Consider the following 24,314-nt stretch of genomic DNA (forward strand, 5'->3'; position numbering starts at 1 on the left):
TTGGGTAACTTTGTGGGAGACTAGGTGAACTTGACACTGTTTTAAAATAAGTTTTTCAAAAATTAAAAGAATTCTTAGGGTAGAATTAAAATAATTATTTCAAAAATAAAAAAATTTAATTAATTTTATTGAAATAATCAAGCATAACATGCTTATAAATACAATCTCTATAATATTTTATATGTTAGAATAATGCATCCAAGTTCCGCGAGTTGCTTGGCAAATATTTTAAAACAAAGCTTTTTCTCCAGGGGAAATCATTATCTATATAAAAATAGAAATTACTCATATCTAAAGTAATCAAAACTTTGATTGGAACAAATTATAATAAATTTAAATTTTATTAGTTTAAAACAAAAATATATTCTTAAAAAAGCATTTAACTAGGAAATAATTTACTAATGTGCAGGTTATATGATGCCACTATAATGATGTGCAGGTTGCTGTTATGGTTCATCAACTGCACTCAGATAGTCATCTCATCATATGAAAGTTTTATTATTGCTTGAATTTAAAAAGAAATGTTATTTTTAAACAGAAAAACAGTTCCATTTCAGCAATGAAAAACTTCACCCAATCATCCTCTTCATCTCAATTGCTGCCATTTTTATTTACATTTGCAAACGACATCACATAGAATTGAAACATCATAAAATGCAAATGATCGAATGAGAGTTAAAAATTATAAAATTAAAGCTGAAGATTAAAAAGCTTGAAATGTGTGGTGATGGAATATATAAGATGCTTCATGGGTTGCGACACCAAGTAGAAAGTAAATATAGAAAAGAAATTACTGAATAGGTTAATAAAAAATTAATTTAGTTTATATTATATTTATTACAATAAATGTTTAAACTAATAATTTTATAACAATTTACTTTGTAACTGATATTTTATTTATATTTTAGATATCAATTGTTATATATGTATATATATATGAAATCATTGCAATTGAGGTAGTTTCACAGTAGTGCTTTCGTGCTGAGTTGTCCTTTTTTATAGAATTAAAACGAAAATATTTCGTTTTCTAACTATTGTCCCTCAAATTTTTATTTACAGTAGTATTTAACATTCCTTTTTTGTAATAATGATTTCATAATAATTTTTACTAAGCATTTATTGAGGGAAAGAATAAAGAAAATCAATATACAAGATTTACATGGAGCAGAAACTCCTGGAGACAAGTTCATTTCTTCATTTTCAAAAGACAAGTGAGCACTTTTTTAACGTGCAGCCTAATAGTTTTTATTTCTTTCATATCATGTGATCTATAATACCCAGACTTCTTTGTTAGAATCAACACCGGAAGCTGTAATCATAAGTAGGGCTGCAAGTTTGTCGCGGGAAAAAGACCCCAAATTTGCGGGAATTTATGAAAATTACACAAATTCTAAAGATTAAAAAAAATTTTATATAAATGATGCAAAAGGTAGAAATTGCGCAAATAATAAAAAAAAAAGCCTAAAAATACACAACAAAAGTATTTCTTTGAATTTCAAGCAATATTAATATTTTTATTTGAATGAACAGAATTTTGGTACAAAGTATTGTACATTGTCAGATTATTCTAATTTATGCTTCGTCTTTCATCACTTAATGCATTTTTATACTTAGAAAACTATCTTTCTGCGTCAACGCTGTTTTTAGGCACCGACAAACTTCGAATTGCCAATTTTGGAGCATTCGGTCTTTGATTTCCAAAACTCAGTCAATTTTCCTTCACCAACGCGCAATTCCTAGACCGTTGCTTTGTAAGAAGTAATTGCTGTGAAAACTCAAACATTCTACATTCAACTACTAGTTACAAGTCCCTACTAACTACTAGTCCCCCCCCCTTCATAGAAGCCGCCTAGGAAAAATTAACTCGATATGTAGAAAGGCAGTAGAAATTTCATTGCCCAGTGCAATAGCATGTATAACAATTTTTCTGTCAAAGATTTGATTTATAACATTTTCCTTCTTTTGTGATTCCAATTTCTTTTGTACTCTTACTGACTTCAGGAAGGTAATGACCCTCCCTAAGTGTAGAAAGACCACCTTACTTGACAGGATTGTGATTATGTCTTATCTCTGAACTATTTTCATGTCATTTTGCTATTAATTCACTCCCCTAAATATCTAATCAATTTTACATGTTCAATTTAAGGTTCAGGAAAATAAAAAAAATTCTGTTTAATAAAAATAATAAATGAAAAATGAAAAAAAAAATCACATTTTAAGCAATTTTCGCGCAAGTCAAGACTTATTGAGAAATTCACAGATTTTAGGAAAAAAGATGACAATTTCGCGGCAATCCACGCCGCGACAGATCTACAGCCCTAATCATAAGACCAGATGAAGCTGTATTAAGATCTCAAAATATTTATTAACTTGGGTGATTTTCTGTTTCATTAAGCCATTTCACTGCACAGTAAAGATTTATTTTATAAATAAAGATAACATATCTATTTAATTAAAGATAATATGTACGCAAAGTGCTTAGTTTATTATGTGAAAGAGATTATTTAAAATTCCCATCTGTTAAAAAGGCTATTCTAGAATTAAAATATAATTCTTATTAGGTTTAGTTTTAAGATCACTTTAATTTTACTTAGCTATTATTTTAGATGTTACATATATATATGTAACATAAAAAACTTCAATTAATCTTTTTATGATATTCATTTTCTGTAAATCCTTTTCTTAATTTATTATTCAAAACAAAACGCTCTTTCTCACACTTCAAAATTCACATCCAGTCTTTTAATCTATTTTTTATTCAAATATGCATTGTTTTACAGTTGGACACTTTTGGAAAGACGTGGGAAAAACTATTTCCCTAGCCCTATTTAATAGACCAATTACAATTACTAAGATTCCCTTATTCCCTAAAGCATAATTTACTTTGCAAGATTTTCCCTAACTTTTATTGCGGAGCACAATGACTTTGTGTCACTTAAATGCTAGCTCTTTAAGATTATGTATCAATAAATAATATTTAGGTATACCCTGGTGCTTGAAACCTGCTTATTTTCCATCTCTCGGCGACACCCTGATGTATATATATATATACACATACATACATGTATACATGCACCATATGCTCCTCAAAATTTTAAGGTATAAAACACCACACTTAGACATTTCAAAAATTTAAAAAAAAGAAATCTGTGAAATAAATAATGTGATTTGTTTATTTTGGTGTGTGTTTTTGTAGTTGATAATGATGCATTCTATATGCATTTGTATATACATTTGTATGCATTAAATATATGTATGAATCAATTTTTAAAGCAGTGATATAGTTCAAAATGCATTGTTATTATTTATTTTTTTTTTGTAATATTTTAATTATATTTATAAAATTTAACTAATCATTAGCAAAAGTTCTTACAGTATCTTTAAAAAAATATCCAATTTAAATAAATAAAAGAAAAAATCAATTATATTAATGGTAAAATTTTTTTCTTCAAAATCTTCAATCCTGCTTTTGAGAAATTAAAGCAAGATTTAAATTTCTGGCAAAAAAAAAGTAAAGCAAGTAATTCAAAGATGAAGAAAAAAAAATTAAAAACCTTCACTAGCTTTTTTTTAAAATCCCAATTTCGATGTATGCTTTAATTTTTTTATAGCGGCAGGCACTGAACTATCGCTCTTCACCTCTGAAGATGCCAGAAATATTGCTCGTTTGATGTTACTCAGTTTACTCCTCATGAACCTAAGTCACAGAGGCGAGCAACACTACCCACACCACATTGTCACTTATACCTGTTCATAGGGTGGGCCATATTCACAACAGAGAGAAACAGCCCACTGAGCCGCCTAGCCGGCTTTTTTAATGTAGTAAATTGGCAAATTAAAATAGTATAATACTGAAATGAATTTTTTTTTTCCTAAAAATTAAAATCTTCAATTTAATCAATAGAAATTTAAAGTATTGAATTGTTAAACTATTAAAATTACTGTCAATCATTTATGCTGCAATCATTTATCATTTCAGCTGCACTTCTGAACTTTTTGTGCACCATTGAAACTTAAATTTCCAATGTTATATGATTCTTTTTACAAACTTTGATAACTAAAGATTGTATTTAATTTTCGATGGAATATTTATCGCAAAATAAGGAGTTAATGATAAAAATTTAGTAGCAAGATAAATAATTTATCAAAGTAGCTAGAAATTCGTCTTGTTATTAAAAGTTTTATTCCTCTTGTAATATTTTCTGTAATGCTCTTAAGTAATGTAAGTAAAGCTCAAATAATGCCTCTAACATAAGAAGCATCCTCAGTCATTATTTGCTATTTGTGCATTACTCGTGGGTAAAGAGCAAATAATGCCACAAAATTAGACATAGTATAGATAAATAGTTATAGATAACAATAGATTATGTTGTTTCAATTCTATGATGAAGAATCTTTCTAGTTCATTAATTGAGCTCTATACATATTTTTTAGCATTATTCATATCTAGCACCAAGTAAATCCTATCTTAATTTGAAGCATCTGTTTATATTCAACAATACAGTTTTAGATAGTTCCTAATGTTTATTTTTAAACACAATAAGTGAGAAAAGAATTGGATTGTGTGATCAGAACTTGTTCCATGTCATCATAAAAATTTATTGTGAACAAAATTTACCAAATTCATGTTCTTGAATTTGAAACAAGAATTTTGCTTATTTGTTCTTTAAATGATCTCACCTTATATCTTTATTCAAAATCAGAAGACTTGTAACCTTTTTTGTCTTCTATGTTCTTTATGCCTTGTCCTTGTTCACCACATATTATAAACTTTGCATCTATTCTTTCAGGCTCTTAAAAGACGGTCTTTTGAATCTCAAAAATATTGTGTTTCTCAAATGACTCTTGTTAAAACTTTGTCCTTTTGTCATTTGGGACTTTTATATACTGAGGATCAGATGCTACTTTTTGATTTATTCAGGTAAAACTATTTTTAAGAGATATTGCAATTGATAAAAAAAAAATTTATTTCTTTTAAAAACTGAGAAATGTTTATATATATATATATATATATATATATATATATATATATATAGACTTTAACAAATCTTTTATTATTTCTTTATCTAAATTTCCTTAATTTATTATTCAAAATAAAACTAGTTCTCACAATTATTTAGTTGTAAATTAAGATTAAAGAAGGCTACAATTATCATTTTTAAGTTTTTCCCTTAATCAAGCACAATAATTGAAGTATTCCCTTGACCTATTTAATGGACCAATTGTAATTACCAATGTTTCCCTTTTTCCGTAAGACATAACCTATGTTAGGGACAATCTTTTATTTCTTTCCTTAAAATTAAGTACTCAAGCACATCAATTTTAAAGTGTGATTTGAAGCTCTCCCAATCTCTAAGAATAGGACATAAAGAGTGTTTATGAGCGCCGTCTTACCTCAATCCCTGTGTGCCAGAACACTCAACCATGCTGTTATAATATATATATATCAGAGATATATATATATTTCCAGAAATCCAAGGTCAAGAAGTTTCACAAAATCATCGATCACATTTATGTATTAAAATTCTTGTATATTTTATTTAAAAATATTAGAACTAGAATTTATACCTGGCATGTCTTTTATTTGGAAATATTTTTTTTTCTGATAGAATAAAAAATTTGATTAGAGATAAAAGTAATCTTATATACATAATTATTAGTTTAAATTATGCTGCATGTAATTTATTTAGAATTTCATGTTTTGAAAATATCAATGATATAAATTTATGAGTACGTTAATTTTTTAAAATGCTTCATTAATGATTATACTCGAAACATTTTCAGGATTTTTGAGTTGGGCTCACATTCACCCCTGATATCTATATATAATACATAGAAAGCTAGATAAGCTTCAAATACATAAAACCCATAGCATAACATAATAACAGAAAGAAAAAAATTTTAAAAAAACATCGAAAACAACAAAAAAAGTAATAGCACCTGCATGTGCAAATATGTGTGAATTTCATTATTGTGGGGATTAAAAAGAGTATGTTTATGAATATCCAGTGTATTTCTTCAGTTTATCAATGAATGTGAACTATAAAAAAAAAATAATAATAATTTATACACAAAATAGTTTTAGGGGAGAAATTACAGTTGAAGGGAACAAAATGTTTTTATAAAATGTAAGAAAAAAAGAATTCTCAGAATCATGCAATTGATAATTTAAAAGTTTGGTTGTAAAGCTTTTTAACTTTTGAGCTATGCAAAAATAATAATTTTTAAATTTAATAATAAATAAATTTAATTCTACGCAGGGCTACACAATAGAAAAAGACATGAATAAAACAAAACTGTGCTGTTGCGCTAATAGTTTACTATTATTACCCATGAACAGTTACAAAGAATGCTTGGTATAAATTATTCGACGTGACTCTTTACTGAAATTTTGCCCTTTGCTAAACTTTTTTTCAATGCAGCTACTTTTCTTATATATCACATGATGCACTACATTTCCCATGCAGTGACATTGTAAATTTCTTTGAATGTTTATCGCAATCCATTTTATATATGTTGTCTTTCAAAGCCTTCACGTTGAGTTAGATTTCCCAACAAGATAAAGCCTTTTATATTCCTAATAGATATTGCTATCATTATCGTTTATTCCTGCACTTGCATATTTAATTTTTACATGTGTTATCATCTCCCAGTGCCATATTTTCTTAACTAACAAGTTATGTAACTAAATCTTTTTCACAAAATCTTCTTTCCCAATACCTTTCTTACCAAACTTAGTGTCATTTTGACTTTAATGCTATTGATGCTTTTTAGTATTAGAATTATGAACACCTTAAGTTTTATTTTGATATTTTAAATAGATGATTTATTAGATATGATAAGACACTGGCTTATCATTGTGAAGAACTGGGGGGCTCGATCCCCAGTGGCGGCTTGAACTTCACCAGTCTTCAAATCAATAGGCACCAGTTAGTTTGTCTGGGAAAAAAAGGGAAATTGTGACAATGCTGGCCACAATTATACTGACAGTCAGATAAATGTGGAGCCTATAGCTCCATGACCCCCTAGCCCACATTGGGCTGTTGCAGTAGTGATTTGCTTTAAAACTAATTGGTTTTTCTCTTTTATTTTAAAGACTTGTAAATGAGGATGCAGTGCCTTACTATGATATTGCTCGTCATTTTCCTACTTCAATGCAGTTGCAAAAATATGATGCGAAATATTTACAAGTGGTAAATCAATTTTTTATTTAAATAATATGGTAGCTTGTGTGCACAGTACATCCTAAAGTTAAAAATACTGTTTTTTTTTTCTTTCGTTAAGCGTATAATTCTTATTATTTGAATGCTTGTGATTTTATGTCAATTATTTTGTATTCCAACTTGCATATTTTCAATGAGGCTGTATTGTAAATGTGAATAAATAATGTTTAAAAACTGGTGCGAAAAGTAAATATTTTTTTTTCAAAAATGGAGAAACATTAATCATATTTAGAGACTTGAAAACTAGAGAGGTTTAGACTTTTAAAAAGACAACCCGTGCATGAAAAAACATGTCATATTTCATGTAATCTAATTTTTACTTAAATATTTTTAAAGATAAATACACAAGTAAAATCTAGTGTCAAAAAGTATTATACCAAAAGTGTTAAGAATCAAACCCAAGAAAAAAGTTCCAATAAAAGGTTTTCTTATCTGTTATCTAAAAAGAGTGTATAAAATTAATAGCTTTTTTTCACTAATTCCGCTAGATTTTAATAAATTACGAACCCGAAGGTCATTTTTTTTTTTTGCCAAAAGCAAATCTCTATTTAAAATAGCGTAAATCTCTTATTTAGAGATATAATTCATTGGAAGAAAATATTATTTGATTACGAAAAAAAAATCTATTAGCAGTTGCTTGAGTAATTATTCAACAAGCAGTTAAAACCAATGTCTATCAATTGCCCTTAAATAATTAAATCTAGTGATTTTTTTTTTAAATATGACACAAAATATTCTTTTTGATATGTATTAGTTTATAATGCTGATTTTATTTACATTAGAAATAATACTTCCTTAAAGGAAAGGTAAACACGAGTATCACTAAAACTGAATTGTGTGTATGTGAAAGAATTTAAAAATTAAATTTTAGCTTTATCATAACTTAAAAATAACAACAAATAATATGAAATGATAGTGCTCCCATAAAGAAATATAGTTCAAAAATATGTTATTTTTAACAATTGTCATTTATTTCTAATGAAAAATACTGATATTAAGTTGCAAAAATATTCTTCAAGTGATTTTGATTGTGAATTATGTGTCCCTGAGAACTCACCACTGTTCTTTATTGCATACTATTGATTCTTTTATTAACTTTTTTATGTTTATTTAGTGGCATTCTCTTGACATAAAAGAAGTTTCATCGACATCTGCCAAACTAATCAAATTTCTTCAATTGCCGAAGTTTAAACAGCCTCCTCTTCTACCAATTGCCATACGTTTTGTAAAAGATCTTAACTTACCACGTTAGTATTTTTGTTTTACTTAATCTTTTTATTGCCTAATTTGAGTTTTGTATGAGTAACTTTTGCAAAACAATGCGTTATTGTGGGAAAAAGAGCATCAAAGAAAACCTGTCCTAGAAGGAACAAATTACAACTGTCACAATCTTAGATGCATAGCCAAAAAATGTCTTGCCCATTTCATTTTATAACAGTCATTGAACAGTCCACCTGATTTTCAGCTTCTGACTATCAATGTTCAACTCTGTAGCCTTATGATTTTGAAACCAATTCTGAAGACAAGGGAACTCCTGGATGAAGTATTGGAAGGACTGATGGAACTACCCCGCATTTGCATTACATGGATGGTAAAAATTCCCAGAGTTAGCTTGGCAGCAAGAGGAGTCTATGATCTGTCTACCCTGAGGATATTTTTGGTCGATGCAAGTGGGGTGCAGAATTTTGTCGATCAGCCATCTCTAGGATTCAAATCTGGGTTCACCACAGCTATTTTCTCATTCTTAGAAAAGTTTCTTATGTTTAACTTGGTAAACACTTTTGTTGAAAAACCTTGAATTTTTTGGAAGAAATAAAAATTCTAAAAAGTCCTTGAATTCTGTGATAGGGTACTTGAAAAGTATTTAATTTTATCGAAATTAAAACAATATTCTTACTTGCAAAAAACCACAAAAGATATATATATATATATATATATATATATATACTGTTAGTAACACTTGTTTAATCATTCTAAGCATGTTATTGTTAATTATTCTTTATTTATTATTTTTTTTTCTAGATAAAATAAGGCGTGCACTATCCTTTTTAATCTTAAAGACATAATATTTTTTAAAAAATTATTTTCTGAACTTGCAGAAGTCACAACAGTTTCAAATACATGACTTTATGTAATTTTGGCTGATTCTGTCATAAAAAATATACTGGTAAAAGATCTGTGCATTTCAATATGGCACTCTCTGCTAAGGCAAATATAAAGAAACGCATCAACTGTGAAAAACATGTAGCCCAATGCTGTAGTAAGGGGTCAATTGAAATAATATATTTTTTGATTTTTGTGAAGTTGAGTCGTTTTTAGAAAACAAGACAGTCAGAACGTTGTTCCACTTCCATTTTACTCAAACAAAACCTACCCTTATGCTGTGTTGTTTTGACAATATTGGTCCTTAGCTCAAAAAAACTTCCCTTGCTAATTGCAAATAATTATGAGTGTGAAAAGAAATATTGTTATAGAATTTGCTACAAAAACAACAATGGAATTAAAAGAAATACTTCAAAAAATCAGAACTCTTCAGTGGCATATGCCAGTAGCAATGATTTGTTTTCCTTCAAATTTGTAACCTGTTACAGTAACTTTTTTCTATCCTAAAACAAAAATTAATGAGAATAATATATTTAGACAGACATCATTTAAAGAAAATAAATTATTATTATATTGCATGGATTAATGTTAGGCACTTTATTTTAGATCCAAGTAAGAATAGATTAGAGGTTTTACTAATTTGGAATACAGCAAAACATTGTGAATAACGCGCAAATGAAGATATAGAAAACTGTATCTTTATTTATGCTTTATTCAAGTTTTACTTTATTCACATTGTTTTAGACTTGAATCACAGATGTGGTCTTGATTAAAAGAATATAGAAATGATTTGCAAATCAAACCTTGTACTGCAGGCATATTGTTAAACATTTATCTATATACCCACGTAGAACATTTGGATTTTTCAATGGTGTAAAAAAATTCAAACTTATTTTCGCTCGTAAATCTGGTGTCAATTAAGGGAAATTTTATTATTGAAATCTACTTTAAATGAAAAATGTTACGAACAAACTTTTATTAACAATTTTCTAAGAAAAACCAAAATTAGCAATTTGTATTAAAAACCATTTATCTTTATTTTAGATTTCTTACATAACAGTTTACTGTAATCATTTGATTTGATATAATCATTTGATTGACATCCATTTTTTTTTTCCTTTCACATTTGCAGCTTGGCTATATGGGTAGGAAGCAACATTACATATAAAAAAAAAGGACTTTTTCCACAGATTTTTTGATCATTTGGTATGCTTAAACAGGGTTCCCACGGTCCTTGAAAGTCCTTGAATTTTTTTGTGCTAAATTTAGGTCCTTGAAAGTGCTTGAAAAACGTCTTAGGTCCTTGAATTTTTTTGTGCTAAATTTAGGTCCTTGAAAGTGCTTGAAAAACGTCTTAGGTCCTTGAATTTGTCCAATACTGCCGGCGGCCCTTTTTATAAAACACCCGCGGATCTTTCTCGTTCGTTATGTTTTGTTCCCGAGCTCTCTCATGTGGTTTTAAATGCCACCGTTTCTAACCGGGCCTAGCATCTTGGTGTCTGCCAAGCGCGCGGAGCACAGCAGACAATCAATGCGTCCGGGGCGAGACTCCACTTCATCTTCTGTCGCATATGCTTAGATCTTTTTTCTTATCGAAACTGGAATACTCTCGAATTTCGTAACAATATGTACCTTGTAGTTTTCAATAAATTTGCCGTTTTACCATACACACTTGTCCTTACGTTTGCGTCATTTCAAAACTTTATTGTAACGTGTATTCGCAAAGGCACGGCTTCGTATTTGTGTTACGTAGTTTAGACTAGTTATGCCTGGGAAGTGCTATTTTAATCCCCAATGGATGGCTAATCCAGCTTATAAAGAATGGATTTTATCGATGCCTGAAAAGAAGTTCAGAGCCAAGTGCCGATTATGCATGAAGGAGATCGATATCGCAAAAAATGGAAGAATCTGCTCTGAAATCACACATGAAAGAAAGGTAAAACAAAAAAGCAGTCTCATGCCCTGAGTTCTCTTTTTCCAAAGACATCAGCATCTAATTCATCTGGTGTAAATACTCCTTCAACATCGTGTGCCCCAAGTGAAACAGAAACTTTAGTGGCCGAGGTAACATTGTCTTCTTATCTGGTCAAAAGGAATGTGCTTGATGCTGAAATTCTCTGGAGTCTGAAGTGCATCACTAGTAATTATTCATATAACTCCATTGAAGGGATTAGTAAATTGTTCTCCAAAATGTTTGCTGATAGCTGTATAGCGAGACAATTTTCTTGTAGTGCCACAAAGTGAGCCTATTTGGGCTCCTTTGGATTGGCACTATACTTCAAATGGATTCTTATAAATGAGCTGAAGAATGTTGATTGCTACACTGTACTCTTTGATGAGACGTTAAATCAGTCTCTACAATCTAAGCAGATGGACATTATGGTAAGGAATTGATAATAAAGTTTGCACTAAGTATCTTACCTCCCAATTTATGGATCATGAAACTGCAGAAAATATTTTGTCCTCTTTTTACAAATGCATGGATGATGGTTAAAAGCTCTCTAAAATACTTCAATTATCCATGGATGAACCCTATGTCAATTTGAAATTCTAGGAGAAGTTTCAGTGTGAATTAAAAGAGAAATATTCACACCAGGTCATATTCATTGGCAGTTGTGGATTACACATAACGAATTATGTTAGACATGGTGAAAATGGGATATGTTCCTTCTAATTTTTATTTTCAGAAAGAATTGTTGCTGCATAACATTTAGAGAAGGTTGTGTAAATTATGGATGAATTAATTTTATAATTTCAGAAACGATGTTTAATAGAGGAGAGGAGGGGGTTATGGAATAGTCATGGAATATGGAATACCTAAGATTTAGCTCTGTCTTTCATGCAGCCTTCACGTGGAAATACACAGGATTAAAGGATTTCACCATTAACACCTCATTACCATTAGTTATAGATTGTGCTGAAAATGATTTTGTGAATTAATATGTAAAACCAGTAGGGTTGTTTTTAAAAAAATATAAATGGTAGTCCATAATACATGTACTCTCTTCTCTCTATATAGGGAAAGCATTTAGGTATTATATTTGAAATTAATTATTGCCACAACAAGCATTGTTGCTTCTAGTGAAATAGAAGAGAATAATTTTTAAAATTGGTCTTAGATTAAGGTCCTTGAAAATTTTGTTGAGGTCCTTGAAAAGTCCTGGAAAGTCCTTGAATTTCAATCTCATCATAGAGTGGGAACCCTGTTAAATTACTAAATTCTATTCAAGAAAGAATTCTTCCATAGTTCAATGACTTGCTATCATTTTAAATAAGAAAGAAAAAAAATTAAAGTTTATTTTTAACCATAGTGGTTTTCTAAGTGAAATATTCGAATTTTGTTTTAAAAAATTTCATAATAAAAAGTGTAATGCGAAAAAGTATCACTTGATATTCTGAAAATTCGTTTTATTTTTAGTTTTAAAACACATCATGTTCAGCTGTACATATAAAGCTTCTTTTGTGTGTGTGTGGGTTTTGAAATCAACACCTTGCTGATTTCCCCGAAATGATAAGAGCTCCTTAAATTCTCAGGAAATGTCACTCAAAGCCTTGTTCCATTGTGTTCTAAAAAAATTTTATGTCATACTTTTTTCTTTAACTTTAAAATTTTATTTATAAAGTTTCATTTTCATGCAATAAAGTGCTATTTTATAATATCCATTTGTTTTCTCAATGCAACATAGATCATGAATGTTGTAATCTATTTTTTCTAGAACAATCTGACATAGAAAGCTGTAAAAACTTTCCTTTGTTTTAGGCTTATATGTTCTTTGTATTAGCTCAAATAAATAATGCCAATGTACTTTTTTCTAGCAGTGCTCATAAGTGCTAACCATAGTGCTCTCATAGTTATAAAACTTGGACTTGATTTCTCTTAACAATTTATAATTTGAAATGTATGTTTCTTAAAGTGTTCTTATTGTCTTAAAAGGTGATCTAATACCAGTGTTGAAATTTCTTATTAACAAAATAAATCAAAAACCTGAGCATAAATTACGGTACATTCCTCCCTATGAAGCTCAAGCGTTGTCTGTTGTGATGGTGGCTTTAAAGATGTTATTTGTTCTTGATGGAAAGTTTGAAGTGTAAGTTGAAGTATTTGTCATCAACTGTGTAATATTTCTTGATTAGTTATTTTCTAGTTCTACTGTATTCAATAACTGAAATCAAAAAATTTATATTGTGAGAAAAACCATATTTATAATCTAAGAAAAAAACTTTTTTATGAAATTGCAAGCTTGTAAAACACCTTTTATTCATTGGATAGATGTTGCTCTTATTTAATCAGGCGAAACTCTAGCTTTAGCACGGACGTCTAAAGACTGGAACTGCAGAAAACTTCTTTTTTTTTCTCTGCACAATTTCCTATGGTAAAAAAAAAAAAAAAAATTTACTTTTTTTATTCTGAGAATTAAATTTTGTGGGATAAATTTTTAAAAGAAAGATACAATTTTAAAGTGTAGAAGTTATCATAGAACCAAAAAAAAAAAAAAAAAAAAGTATACAATTTTAAAGAAAAGAAAGGGGGAAACGATGAAACTTTAGAAATGAAATTAAAGATTAATTTCTAGTCCATATTTGACATAAAATTCTAGCATGATTATTAGACTCAACTGAGCTTTGAATTGATATGCACAGATTGTGTGACTCAGAATATTTAAGCTTAATTTCATAGGTAAGTTTCAAATTAAATAAATAACTCTTTTTATTTTAGAATCATTTTATGTCAGTTTTTAATTTGGGGATAAAGAGTAGCCATTAACTTACCATTTAGTACAAAAATTTCCATATAACCTATTAGGCTTAACAAATGCCAACTGCAATGTAAATTTTTAAGATAAGTCGTTCAAATTAATTTTTTGAATTGGAAGAAATTCGTTTAAATTTCAAAAACATTTTACATTTACTAAAACATTTAAATTTAATTTTTACACTTATTAACTGTAAACAATTACAAAAAATTCTTGGTTGCCAAATACTTGATTAAGTAAAATATTGATATATTTATCATACTGGATCTTGCTTTTAAAGATGTTTAAGCTTTATTTAAAGTTCAATATAAATTAAGATAGTGTTTGGTTGTTTTGATGATCTGCACTATCTCTATATTAAAGAAAACTTAAAAATTTAATTTACAGAAACTTACAAATTTTTACTGCTTTGTCTTCTATCTTCTTTTTGATGTGTATTCTCTAGAATTCATAAAAAGAGTTGAAAACTAGTTTCAAGCATTATTGAAATTTCTTAGATGGGGACTGATCTGAAACAAGATAAATTTTTATTGGAGTAATACTAAAATTTAAAACTTAAGCCAATTTAACAAATTTAGCATGCTTTTTAAAGGAACCATAGAAAGCTATTACTTAAAGGGTTCTGTTAACTGAGAACTTTAATCTAATGTTAGCATTTCTTGATATCACTGCTTTTTATTAACTTTTGTCTTGACTTTAATTTATTATGAAGCAAGGTTGGCTGGTTTATTCCACTGTTAAAACTAAATATTTTTTTTTAATCCAAATTGTAAGTAAATTTTTCATTTATAAGTTTTTAAGTTTAATTACTAATAGGAATGTGTATTACTCTAAATGAGCATAATTTTTCTATTTTTAGATAAGTTTCATCAAAAATACATATTTAAGATAAATTTAAGTGAGCAAATTTTCATTACTAGGGTAAACAAATTTGTATTGTGTATATGAAGTATGTTTATATTCATTATTATAATATTTTTAAATTGCAAATTTTTATACTATATTTAAAAAATAAAATTAAAAGAAAAAACGGTTTAAGAAACAATATTCAAAATTCATTTAGAAGTTTTTTTTTCTCACATTTATTTAACGTTGCAGTACAACAATAAGAATATTGTTGTATTTAAAGTCCCATTTTGTTAAAATAAATAACAAAAGGGGGGGGGGGTCCGCTAACCTTTAGAACTAAAATTTATCTTTATTTTATATCTTTTTATTTATGCAACCATGTGTTTATATTTGTTCCCTTTTCAGTTTTAAATATTATTTTACGATTAAATACTCTTATGTTTAAATGTTATTATATTGAAATTTGTATAATATTTATGTAATTTGTATAAAAAAATAAAATTTCTTCTCAACAATTAATTGACATAAATGTCACAAAATGTATGCTACCAAATAATGACATTAATGTAAATAATGCTGATATATGACATTTTCATCTATCACTATCATACTAACTATTAAGGGGGAAACTTTTCTTCTTTCATTACTAAAGTAACATTTAGATATTAAATGCTTATTTGCTTGTTGAAGCAATAATTAAGTTTAAAAGCAATAAATAAGCCTATTTAAAAATTTTAGTTTTACTTTTTTTTATCATATTCAAATATTTATGAAACAAAAGTGAATATTTTTGAATTTTTTATTCAAAATATTAATCAATAATTAAAAAAGATATCTGTGAAATGTTTTTTTATGGTTTAATTATGTTATACTTAGGGCTTAAAATAATATTTAACCTTTTGTTTTTAATGAAATGAAAAAAAGAAGAAATCGTTGCTTTAAACAACCAGGTTTTTTTTTTTTTTAAGCTCATTCAATTTGTTGTTTATTGATAGGTCTTTCTACTTTCTTAAAGGTATCAGGATATTTATCTATTAAGATTTTATTTTTTGAAAGGAAAAATTATCACTAACTTTTGTAAAATCAACAAATCTTTTAGACTTTCATTACTTTTTAGTTGAAAGTGTCTGCATAACATCTAATTAAAAAAAAAAGAAAAAAATCTAATCACATAGTTTATCAATCTTATCCTATTTATATTATCTTATATTATATTATCTTATTGTAGTTATATCTTTCTTAAGTTCAATGCTTAAAACTGAGCAATTCTATGCCCTTCCCTTTCTAGTGTTACATATATATTCTAAAATAATTCGTTCAAAAATTCTAAAAAATTTTTCATTAAATCAAAGCTTGAAGTATCTTAATTCATCCAATAAATATTTATATCCCATTTGTTTTCATTCCAAATTTTTTAAAAGTTTTAAGTAAACTACAGAATAATTCAATTTTATTTTTTAATCATATGTTTCATTTTTTATTCAAGGGAACACAGTGAAATAATGACAAAATTGAACTCCATTAGTGAAAGTAAGTCATTAAGTTAATTGCATAAAACTTTTTTTAAATTTAGTATGTAAAACGTGTGCTATTTAAAAATCTGCTTATCTGAAATTCGCTACTATTCTCTTTATCATTCATTTGTAGAACATATCAATAGAGCATTACTTCATTCTCATATGTTATGTTGTACTGTTTGTAAAATTTATTGTCTTTTTCTGTTTTAATTTAAAATGCGTTATTTCTGAGGGTTTTTTTTTTTAATTCTAATAGTCTAACAAATATTTTTATAGATGAATCATATTTTGTGTGGACAGATTGGCAGAAGCAAATGTCTTTAAAAGAATTTTTATTTTTTAAACATTATACTACTCAAAATAATGCAGCTATGTAAGTATAAATAATTTTAAATTTATATCATATAAAGTTACACCATATAAAACAGCATTTATAACTTTTGTAACTTTTATGGCTAAATTGTACCTTGGAAAAGTGAAAAAAGGCACTGAAAACATGTGCTTTCTGGCTTATTTTCAGAATTAATACAATATCTATGATTTATGATTCAATTATATATATATATATATATATATATATATATATATATATATATATATATATATATATATATATATATATATATATATATATATATATACCATGTTAATAAGTATTGGTAGCCAATGTTCTTTTACTCCTCCCTAAAACTCCCTCACTACCCTGTAAAATGTGAGGCAGTTTCTTTTGCCTACTTTTTTTTCTCCAGGATACAAACATCACTTTGAGTCTGTAAAGGTCATTCATAATTGTTAAGTTTCATCTCTCTCTAGCTGGTGCCCTCTATAATAATGATGGTATTAAATGTCAATATAAAGAGGCTACTCTAGTTTTTTTTTTTTTATTTATTATTATTAGTGTTCGAAGAAGCTGACACTATTACTTAGGACCAAAAAATTTGCATAAATTTAGAAATATTTGTTGGTTTTACGAATTTTCATCTAGATAGAAGACTTTTGTTAAATTGACTACTTTTTAAAGAAAAAGTATTTTAATAATCTCAGTCGAGTTTTTTTGCAGTTTGTTTTTAAAACATTAAGTTCAGAGACTTCTTTTTTCCCCTTTGTATAAGAGCTTTGAAAAACGCCCTTAAGATACAGTAAAACCTGTTTTAACAATAATGTATAATATCACAAAAAATTATCAAGATGCCAAGCTTGATAAACCTGGAAATACATTAAAAACATTTATATTTTTACATTTTTTATTGATTATTTTTTTATTTATTATTATTAGCACTTTATTTAAATCAGAACTCTAGTTTAAATGCGTGAAGGCAGGGTTAGAAATTAGAATGTGACAGTCAGGTGTGTTAATGATACCTAAATATTTTCTTAGTTGCAAAAACAGTTTAGCTAACTATCGTATTTATCCTTTTTTTTTTTTTCAACTTTTGTTTTTAAAAAAAATTGGGTATATTCTATACCCAAAAAAATACAGAGCACCATAACGTCTCAAAAAAAGGTATATTATTTCTTAAATATTTGTATAGCTTTTAATAAACCCACAATGTACAGAGTTCTTAATTTTATTGTTAAAATGAAATCTTTTTTTCAAAGAGAAATAGTTTAACCTAAGAATAATTCCTCGGTAAAATTCGCTCATTCTATAAATGGGTTTTAAAATGAGCATAATGCTCAAATATTTAAAGAAGTGTCAAAATATATGTATGGCAAAACGAAAAGTGTAAATGAGCTAACATTTATAAAAGAATGATGTCTTTCGAAAAATGACGCATGTATTTAATTGAATTTTCATGCCTGTACAATAAAATCTAGTAATATTGTTTTATTTTTTTATATCTAATTTAGTAAATTAGCAGTTATGTTATGACTTACAGGTTTATTAAACATATAATTCAACTGTATCTCCATAGATGTATAAATGTATCAATACTATTTCCCACTACTGTACAGCTAGAAAAGATAAATGTGCTTGAAATAAAGTAATATATTCATGAACTGTCAGAAATAATTTTTTTGGAAAATTCCTCATGACTTCCAAGAGATGCCCATAACAACAAATTTCAAATAAACTTTTTATCATTATACCAAAAACTTGCAATTAAGGAACCGTAATAACCTGGCTGGTAGGGTATTGAACCCATGTCCCCATGGATTGTGAGTTAGATCCCCGCCGACCGAAGACTTCCCGCATAGTAAATGGTAGCTGTTGCACATTAAATCTGTTGGATCACAAAGTCCTCCATATTCCCATAACAAATAATACCTTTAGAGGTACTGAATTGAAGATTGGTTGTACTCTGATTCAGGTCAAAATTACCATTTATGAATGAATGTATAAATGGGTCCGCCCTATGAACAGGCTGCGATGTGTATGTGACTAAAGGTGTACTCTTAGCCATAGAGGGCGCCACTGAAAAACAATAAACGCACACTCTGCCTTAAATTCGCATGGTTTCACCAAGGCAGTAGTAGGCTTGTTGGTATTGGCAAGTAACATCAGAAACAACAACTTGCAATCGAATCTAATTCATGCAACATTGGTTATCTGAAAACCAGAATCTAATGATTTTGACTATGATGAATCAGAATATTACAGTAGTATTGTAACTCATTTGTATATTTTGGCAATTGAACAGAAAAAAAAAAATTATCTTCTTTTTCTTCCTGATATATCATAATTTATGTTTAAAAAATAATTGTAAGTGGTCTTTCACTTTTCTTTCTTTTTTTTTCACTGCTGATTTTTAGTAATTTTACTAATAATTTAATAATCATTCCCTTGAAAAATCCATCTTCAAAAGATTTCCCAATTGTTCTATAATATTGATTTCCGCACATTATACCTCTACTCCCGAAAGTGGCGGATAATGGTTTTAAAATATATTGGAAGTTTTCTCGTTAACAGTTTGGAAAATTAAAATAATTTCATTTTAACAATTTTTTTAAAACTAATTAAATTTTACAAAGAGAAAAAAGTGAAATATACAAATTCAAACAGTCAGATGATATATTAATTATATTCAATATTAATTCTAGATAAATAAATAAATGATCATTTAAAATCTTTAAATTTTATAGATTAAATGTAATTGTATTATTAGCGTGATAAGTTTATTCATATTCAGCAGAATTAATTTTGATAAATAAATATTTTTATAGGAATCTTCTTGATACTTTAAGCGCCGATAGAATTAATGGAGGTTATCATCCAGTTTTCTCAATTCAGGAAGAATTACGTTCTGAACATACTACAAGAAGTATGATATTGCACATTTTTTGTTTTATTATATTGGCTATATTATTCAAAATACCAATAAGTATAGTTTGTAAGAATATCTTTTTTTCTGTACTAATTTTACTGTTGAATGGCATTAAGAGAGAAAAATGTTTGTCTTGAAAAAAACATCCATTGGTGTAAGGTGTTTTCTCTTCTTTTCTTTCTTTTTTAAAAAAAAAAAAAAAATTTATATGGAAGAAAATTTTGCAACTTTATATTTAAAGCAAAATAACTCGATAAATTCATAAATTTCCATTTTGTTCAGTTTAAAGTTTAACAGTGTGTTAGTAACGACTGTAGTTTCTATTACACTTAAATGTTTTTGATTAAGTTTATTGTTCTTTATTGAATTGTAAGCATTTGTTTACAACAATTTGTTTAAAATAACAGCAAAAAAAAAACTTTGTGCAAAACAAGCTACAATATTTTAAATCATCTGCTCAATTTTTTGGTAGATTGAATACAAATTTAAGGAGTTATAAAACCCCGCAATTAGAAAATAAAATTTAGGATTTTTAAAGGAGAAAAGCATTTTACCCTGTAATTCATTTTAATTATTTTTTATGAATTTGGCATCCCTCTGAGGCTGTGTACAGGGTCAGATTGCCCCCCCCCCCTTTCCTCACTAGCTAGGCCATTGCTTTTAATTATAAATGTATATTTTCAGATTAGTGGCATAGAACATTTTCAAATTGTTAATTTGTACATTGGCAATAGAATGAGTGTATGCTTCAAAATTATGGATGTACAGTAAATGTTTATCGAAGTAACCTTAAATAACTTTTTGTTAAGTTAGTTTGGTACAGTATATTTAAAGCCATGATAAGTTTTCTGTTACGTATGACATCTCTTTGATTTTAGCTAATTATTTTTAAAAGATTTGCCCATAGCATTATATTATCTTTTAAAAGGACATAATAAAAATAGAGCATCATGAAAAGAAAAGAATTATTAAATATGTAGTATTAATCTTTTTTAACATTGATACAAGTTTGTTATGTTAATTTATTATAAAAGTAATCTATAATTCATATAATATAATGCATGAACTGAAATAACCTCAAAATATTTTATTAATAATTTCGATTCTATGGTTAAGAATAAAATTATTGCTCCATTAATTAGAAACTGCCATTCCTAACTGCTGTAAAACAAATAAAAATCATCGTACTAGACCAGCTGTTCCCAAACTTTTTAGTTTAAGAAACCCTAGTTTATTTGTAATTTTTTAAAAGCAGTTATTACTTTTATTTTGTAATATTAAGATTTTAGATTATTCTATTATTCTGTTGAGTATTGAATTTTATTTTATTTATAATATGTTTTTGCTACAAAACCTACCGTAAACCTACTTACCTACCATGCTACAAAATTTATCTGAACGAATGTCATTGCACATTACATGGCTCCAAAAATAACATTTCTACAAAATTATTTAAATTATATTATTGCTTTGTAATAAAATTCTGACATAAAAACCAAACATGCTTAAGTCTCTTTAGTTGACTTAATTTCTTTAGTATTGGACTCTTTCATATTTACATTCTTCACGTACAAAAGCAAAATAAAGCAATATATATAAAAAAAAAAGTTTCATATTATTATGTTTCAGTATTTATTTCATACTACTTTTCGAATTAACTAAACTCTTAAAATGAATGCTTAATTTTGCTACAAATTATGGAAAGCTTTAAATTATTATGGTGTTGAAAAAGATATTTTTAAAAATTAATAATTGTTATAGAGTACTACAGAGTTTTTTATCCACTAAAAAGTTCAGATTTATAGTAAAAACCCTTTAGAAACCTATGGTTTCCTGGGACCTGCCTCTGCTCTAAACTGCCCTGCTATATCTGCCTACTTTTTGGGATTAGTCAGAAACTCTGTATTTAGGCCTCATTTTCTGAAATATACGTTAAAATTTTGTAACTTTCTAAACCAACGTTTATGTACACACATTGTGAAGATAGAACTGGGGTTCTATCCTCAGTGGTAACTTGAAGCCCACCCAGCTTCAGATCGATGGGTAGTTACCAGCTTGTTTGGGAAGTATAGGCGACCTGTACGCTGTGCTGTTCATGCTGCCACAATCATGCCATTGGTCTCGAAATTGTGGAGTCCTAACCTATGTTACTGCCTTGGCCTACAGCATGCTGTTGTTGGAATGCTTTACTTATGTGTGTGGACAGGCTCTCTATCCTGCTCAAATTATTACTGATCATAAATTAATGCAAAATATAAGACGTTTAGAATATGATACAGTACAGAACCCGTTATCCATGATTCAGAAAACCGGAACAAAATTCAATAAATTTTCCCCCCATTTTAAAAAAAAAATTCCTCATAAGATTTTGGGATTTTTCTTTCTTTTTTGAAAGATGTTTACCTTACCATCATTTTGGAAATAATCATTAGTGTATTACTTATCGTTTTTTCCTCTTTTTAAGATTATTTCCAATTTTTTTTTTTAGTTGGGTTTAACAATAAAAAACGGCTTTTTGTAGCGATTGAGAAAACCGGAAAAATCAGTTATCCGGAATAGCGATGGTCCCGATCGTTCCGGATAATCGGTTCCCTACTGTAGTACTAAAAAAGAGTTAAAATTCTTCTTTGATTACAAATTTACCTGAACTGAATGTGTTAGAACTAGGATTAGCAAGTTTTTGACACATGACAGTTTTTACCATGGTTTTTACAGTCATGTCAAAAACCCATAGTTTTGGTAAAACTGTATTTTTATTTGGGTTTAACTGCTTATAATTTAAAATTAATTCATTTTTGGGCAATAAAATTAGAAAAAAAGTTGTTAAGATATTTAAGAACAGGTTCTTGCATTTTCCCAACATGATTATATCAAAACATACTATTTGAAGTGAAATATTAGAATACTAAACAAAATTTTCCACATTTCCAAGCATCATTTTGTTTGGCATATTACATTACTGAAGAATGTCAAGATTGATTGCTATCATTCATAAAATCTTGTTTGTTCTAAATAGTTTGTTCTTGTTCTAGAGTAGGCTGTTTAAAATTTGGTTTAGTTCAGTTTTAGATCTGAGAGTGTTTGTACAATTTTATCTGATTTTAATGTCTAAATTTCATTTCAGATTATATGAATTTTCTTACCTCCAGAAGTGAAGTTAAAGCTTTGTTTGAGGGCTTAATTTCCGACACTTCCATTAAAAGAAATCCCACATCTTTTCCTCTTCAGTATGAGTTACAGTGTTTAGTAAATGGTTGGAAAAGATTGCCTTTATTTAAAGATACTGAAAATATTGACTTCAGTTTCATAAATAAAGATTTTTCTCATCACAGATTGTATTACAGACCTTCTGCAACAACTGATGAGCCAATTGATTTATTGCTTTCATCCTTGTATGAACCAGTAAAACTCCTTTACGTAACTCATCGAACGAATTACTTTGAAAATGTTACTAGGACTTCTAAAAAGTATTGGTATATTAAGCATCCGCGTCCACTTGAAAGATTCCAAAATAGAAAGCGGGAAGATGATTTTTCCTCGTCATTTAAATGGTTGTTCAATTTCATGTGTAAATATATAGAGTTTGATAAGGAGGTTTTCTATAAAGAGCTTAGATTTATAGAACAAATTTTAATCGAAGATTGATTCACTAAATAGTTGCCTGAACCTATGGCTCAGAGTTCAGGTGACATACTCTTGTTGCTTGACATAAAAACTGAATTCATTGCAGAGCTCAAAAGCTAATTCATTTTTCTTGTGGCAGTGGGCCAAAATTTTTTTACCTCGTCCAAAAAATGTGTACCACCCAGCATTATATTTTGCTCTGCAAATATTGGGGCATCACTTAGTCTGTGATATTTCTGTTTTTTAAGAATTGTACATATCTGATTTTACTGTAAATAGAATTGTATTGATGATAATCATTTAATAAATTTTGTGCATTGTAGTTTATTTTTATTCACAAAACAAATTAATGTAATGGACACTGAATGAATAGAATTTTTAAATTATTTTCAATCAATTTTTTTTTTTACCTTACTCAGAAAATTAAGTTCTTTTTTTAAAAAAATAATTATAGTGTTAGGTATATACCATTTAATTTTAATATAAGCATTTAATAGGGATAAAGATACAGTCGATTCTTATAATAAGCCAACGAGTATGAAATATTCTCTGAAGATAATTTTAAAGTTACCGGTTTCTCATTAAATTCAGACGCGCTTTGGTTCAAGTTATGCGCAAATAAGTCTATACTGAAAATACAATTAAACTTTCTCAAATAAGCTTGTAATTGTATTTTATATTCATTGTCTTAAGTGAAAATAAGAACATTTTTAAATTATTGTTTTTCACTCTTAATTAGTTCCTGCTGAAGATACATTTATTTTGTTCTCAATGAATCATAATCTTTCATTTCTATTTATTATTTAATCTGATTTATTAATGATGTAAAATTTGTTATGCTTAAATCTGTTAGTTTAAGTGACTTTGAAACTGATCTATACAAACGAAAATTGTTTTTTTGGAAACTTAATATGTTTGGTCGTGTCGAGCATCAAGTGAGCGTTACCCAGTATCCAGGAAATGAAAATTATTCTGAGT

The 24,314-nt window shown here is 27.8% G+C and overlaps 1 protein-coding gene across 5 annotated transcripts in view; it reads left to right on the forward strand.

The window, feature by feature from the left end:
* Positions 1-23,658, forward strand: part of TAF1B (TATA box-binding protein-associated factor RNA polymerase I subunit B) — a 32,581-nt gene extending 8,923 nt beyond the window's left edge. For 4 of the 5 annotated variants that reach the window (XM_016073663.5, XM_071179546.2, XM_071179544.2 and 1 more), the window contains exons 7-14: positions 4,791-4,921; positions 7,097-7,193; positions 8,338-8,470; positions 13,261-13,414; positions 16,416-16,459; positions 16,723-16,819; positions 19,612-19,709; positions 22,837-23,658. In XM_016073663.5, the coding sequence (XP_015929149.2) occupies positions 4,791-4,921; positions 7,097-7,193; positions 8,338-8,470; positions 13,261-13,414; positions 16,416-16,459; positions 16,723-16,819; positions 19,612-19,709; positions 22,837-23,357 (1,275 nt within the window). In that variant the 3' untranslated portion in view covers positions 23,358-23,658. The remainder of the gene's footprint in view (positions 1-4,790; positions 4,922-7,096; positions 7,194-8,337; positions 8,471-13,260; positions 13,415-16,415; positions 16,460-16,722; positions 16,820-19,611; positions 19,710-22,836) is intronic. The other variant, XM_071179548.2, reaches the window with a different exon arrangement.
* The last annotated feature ends 656 nt before the right edge of the window (positions 23,659-24,314 follow it).

The sequence above is a fragment of the Parasteatoda tepidariorum genome, chromosome 1 (assembly GCF_982258835.1).
Source record: "Parasteatoda tepidariorum strain Cologne lab strain chromosome 1, Ptep-v5.0, whole genome shotgun sequence".
NCBI classification, from domain to species: domain Eukaryota; kingdom Metazoa; phylum Arthropoda; class Arachnida; order Araneae; family Theridiidae; genus Parasteatoda; species Parasteatoda tepidariorum.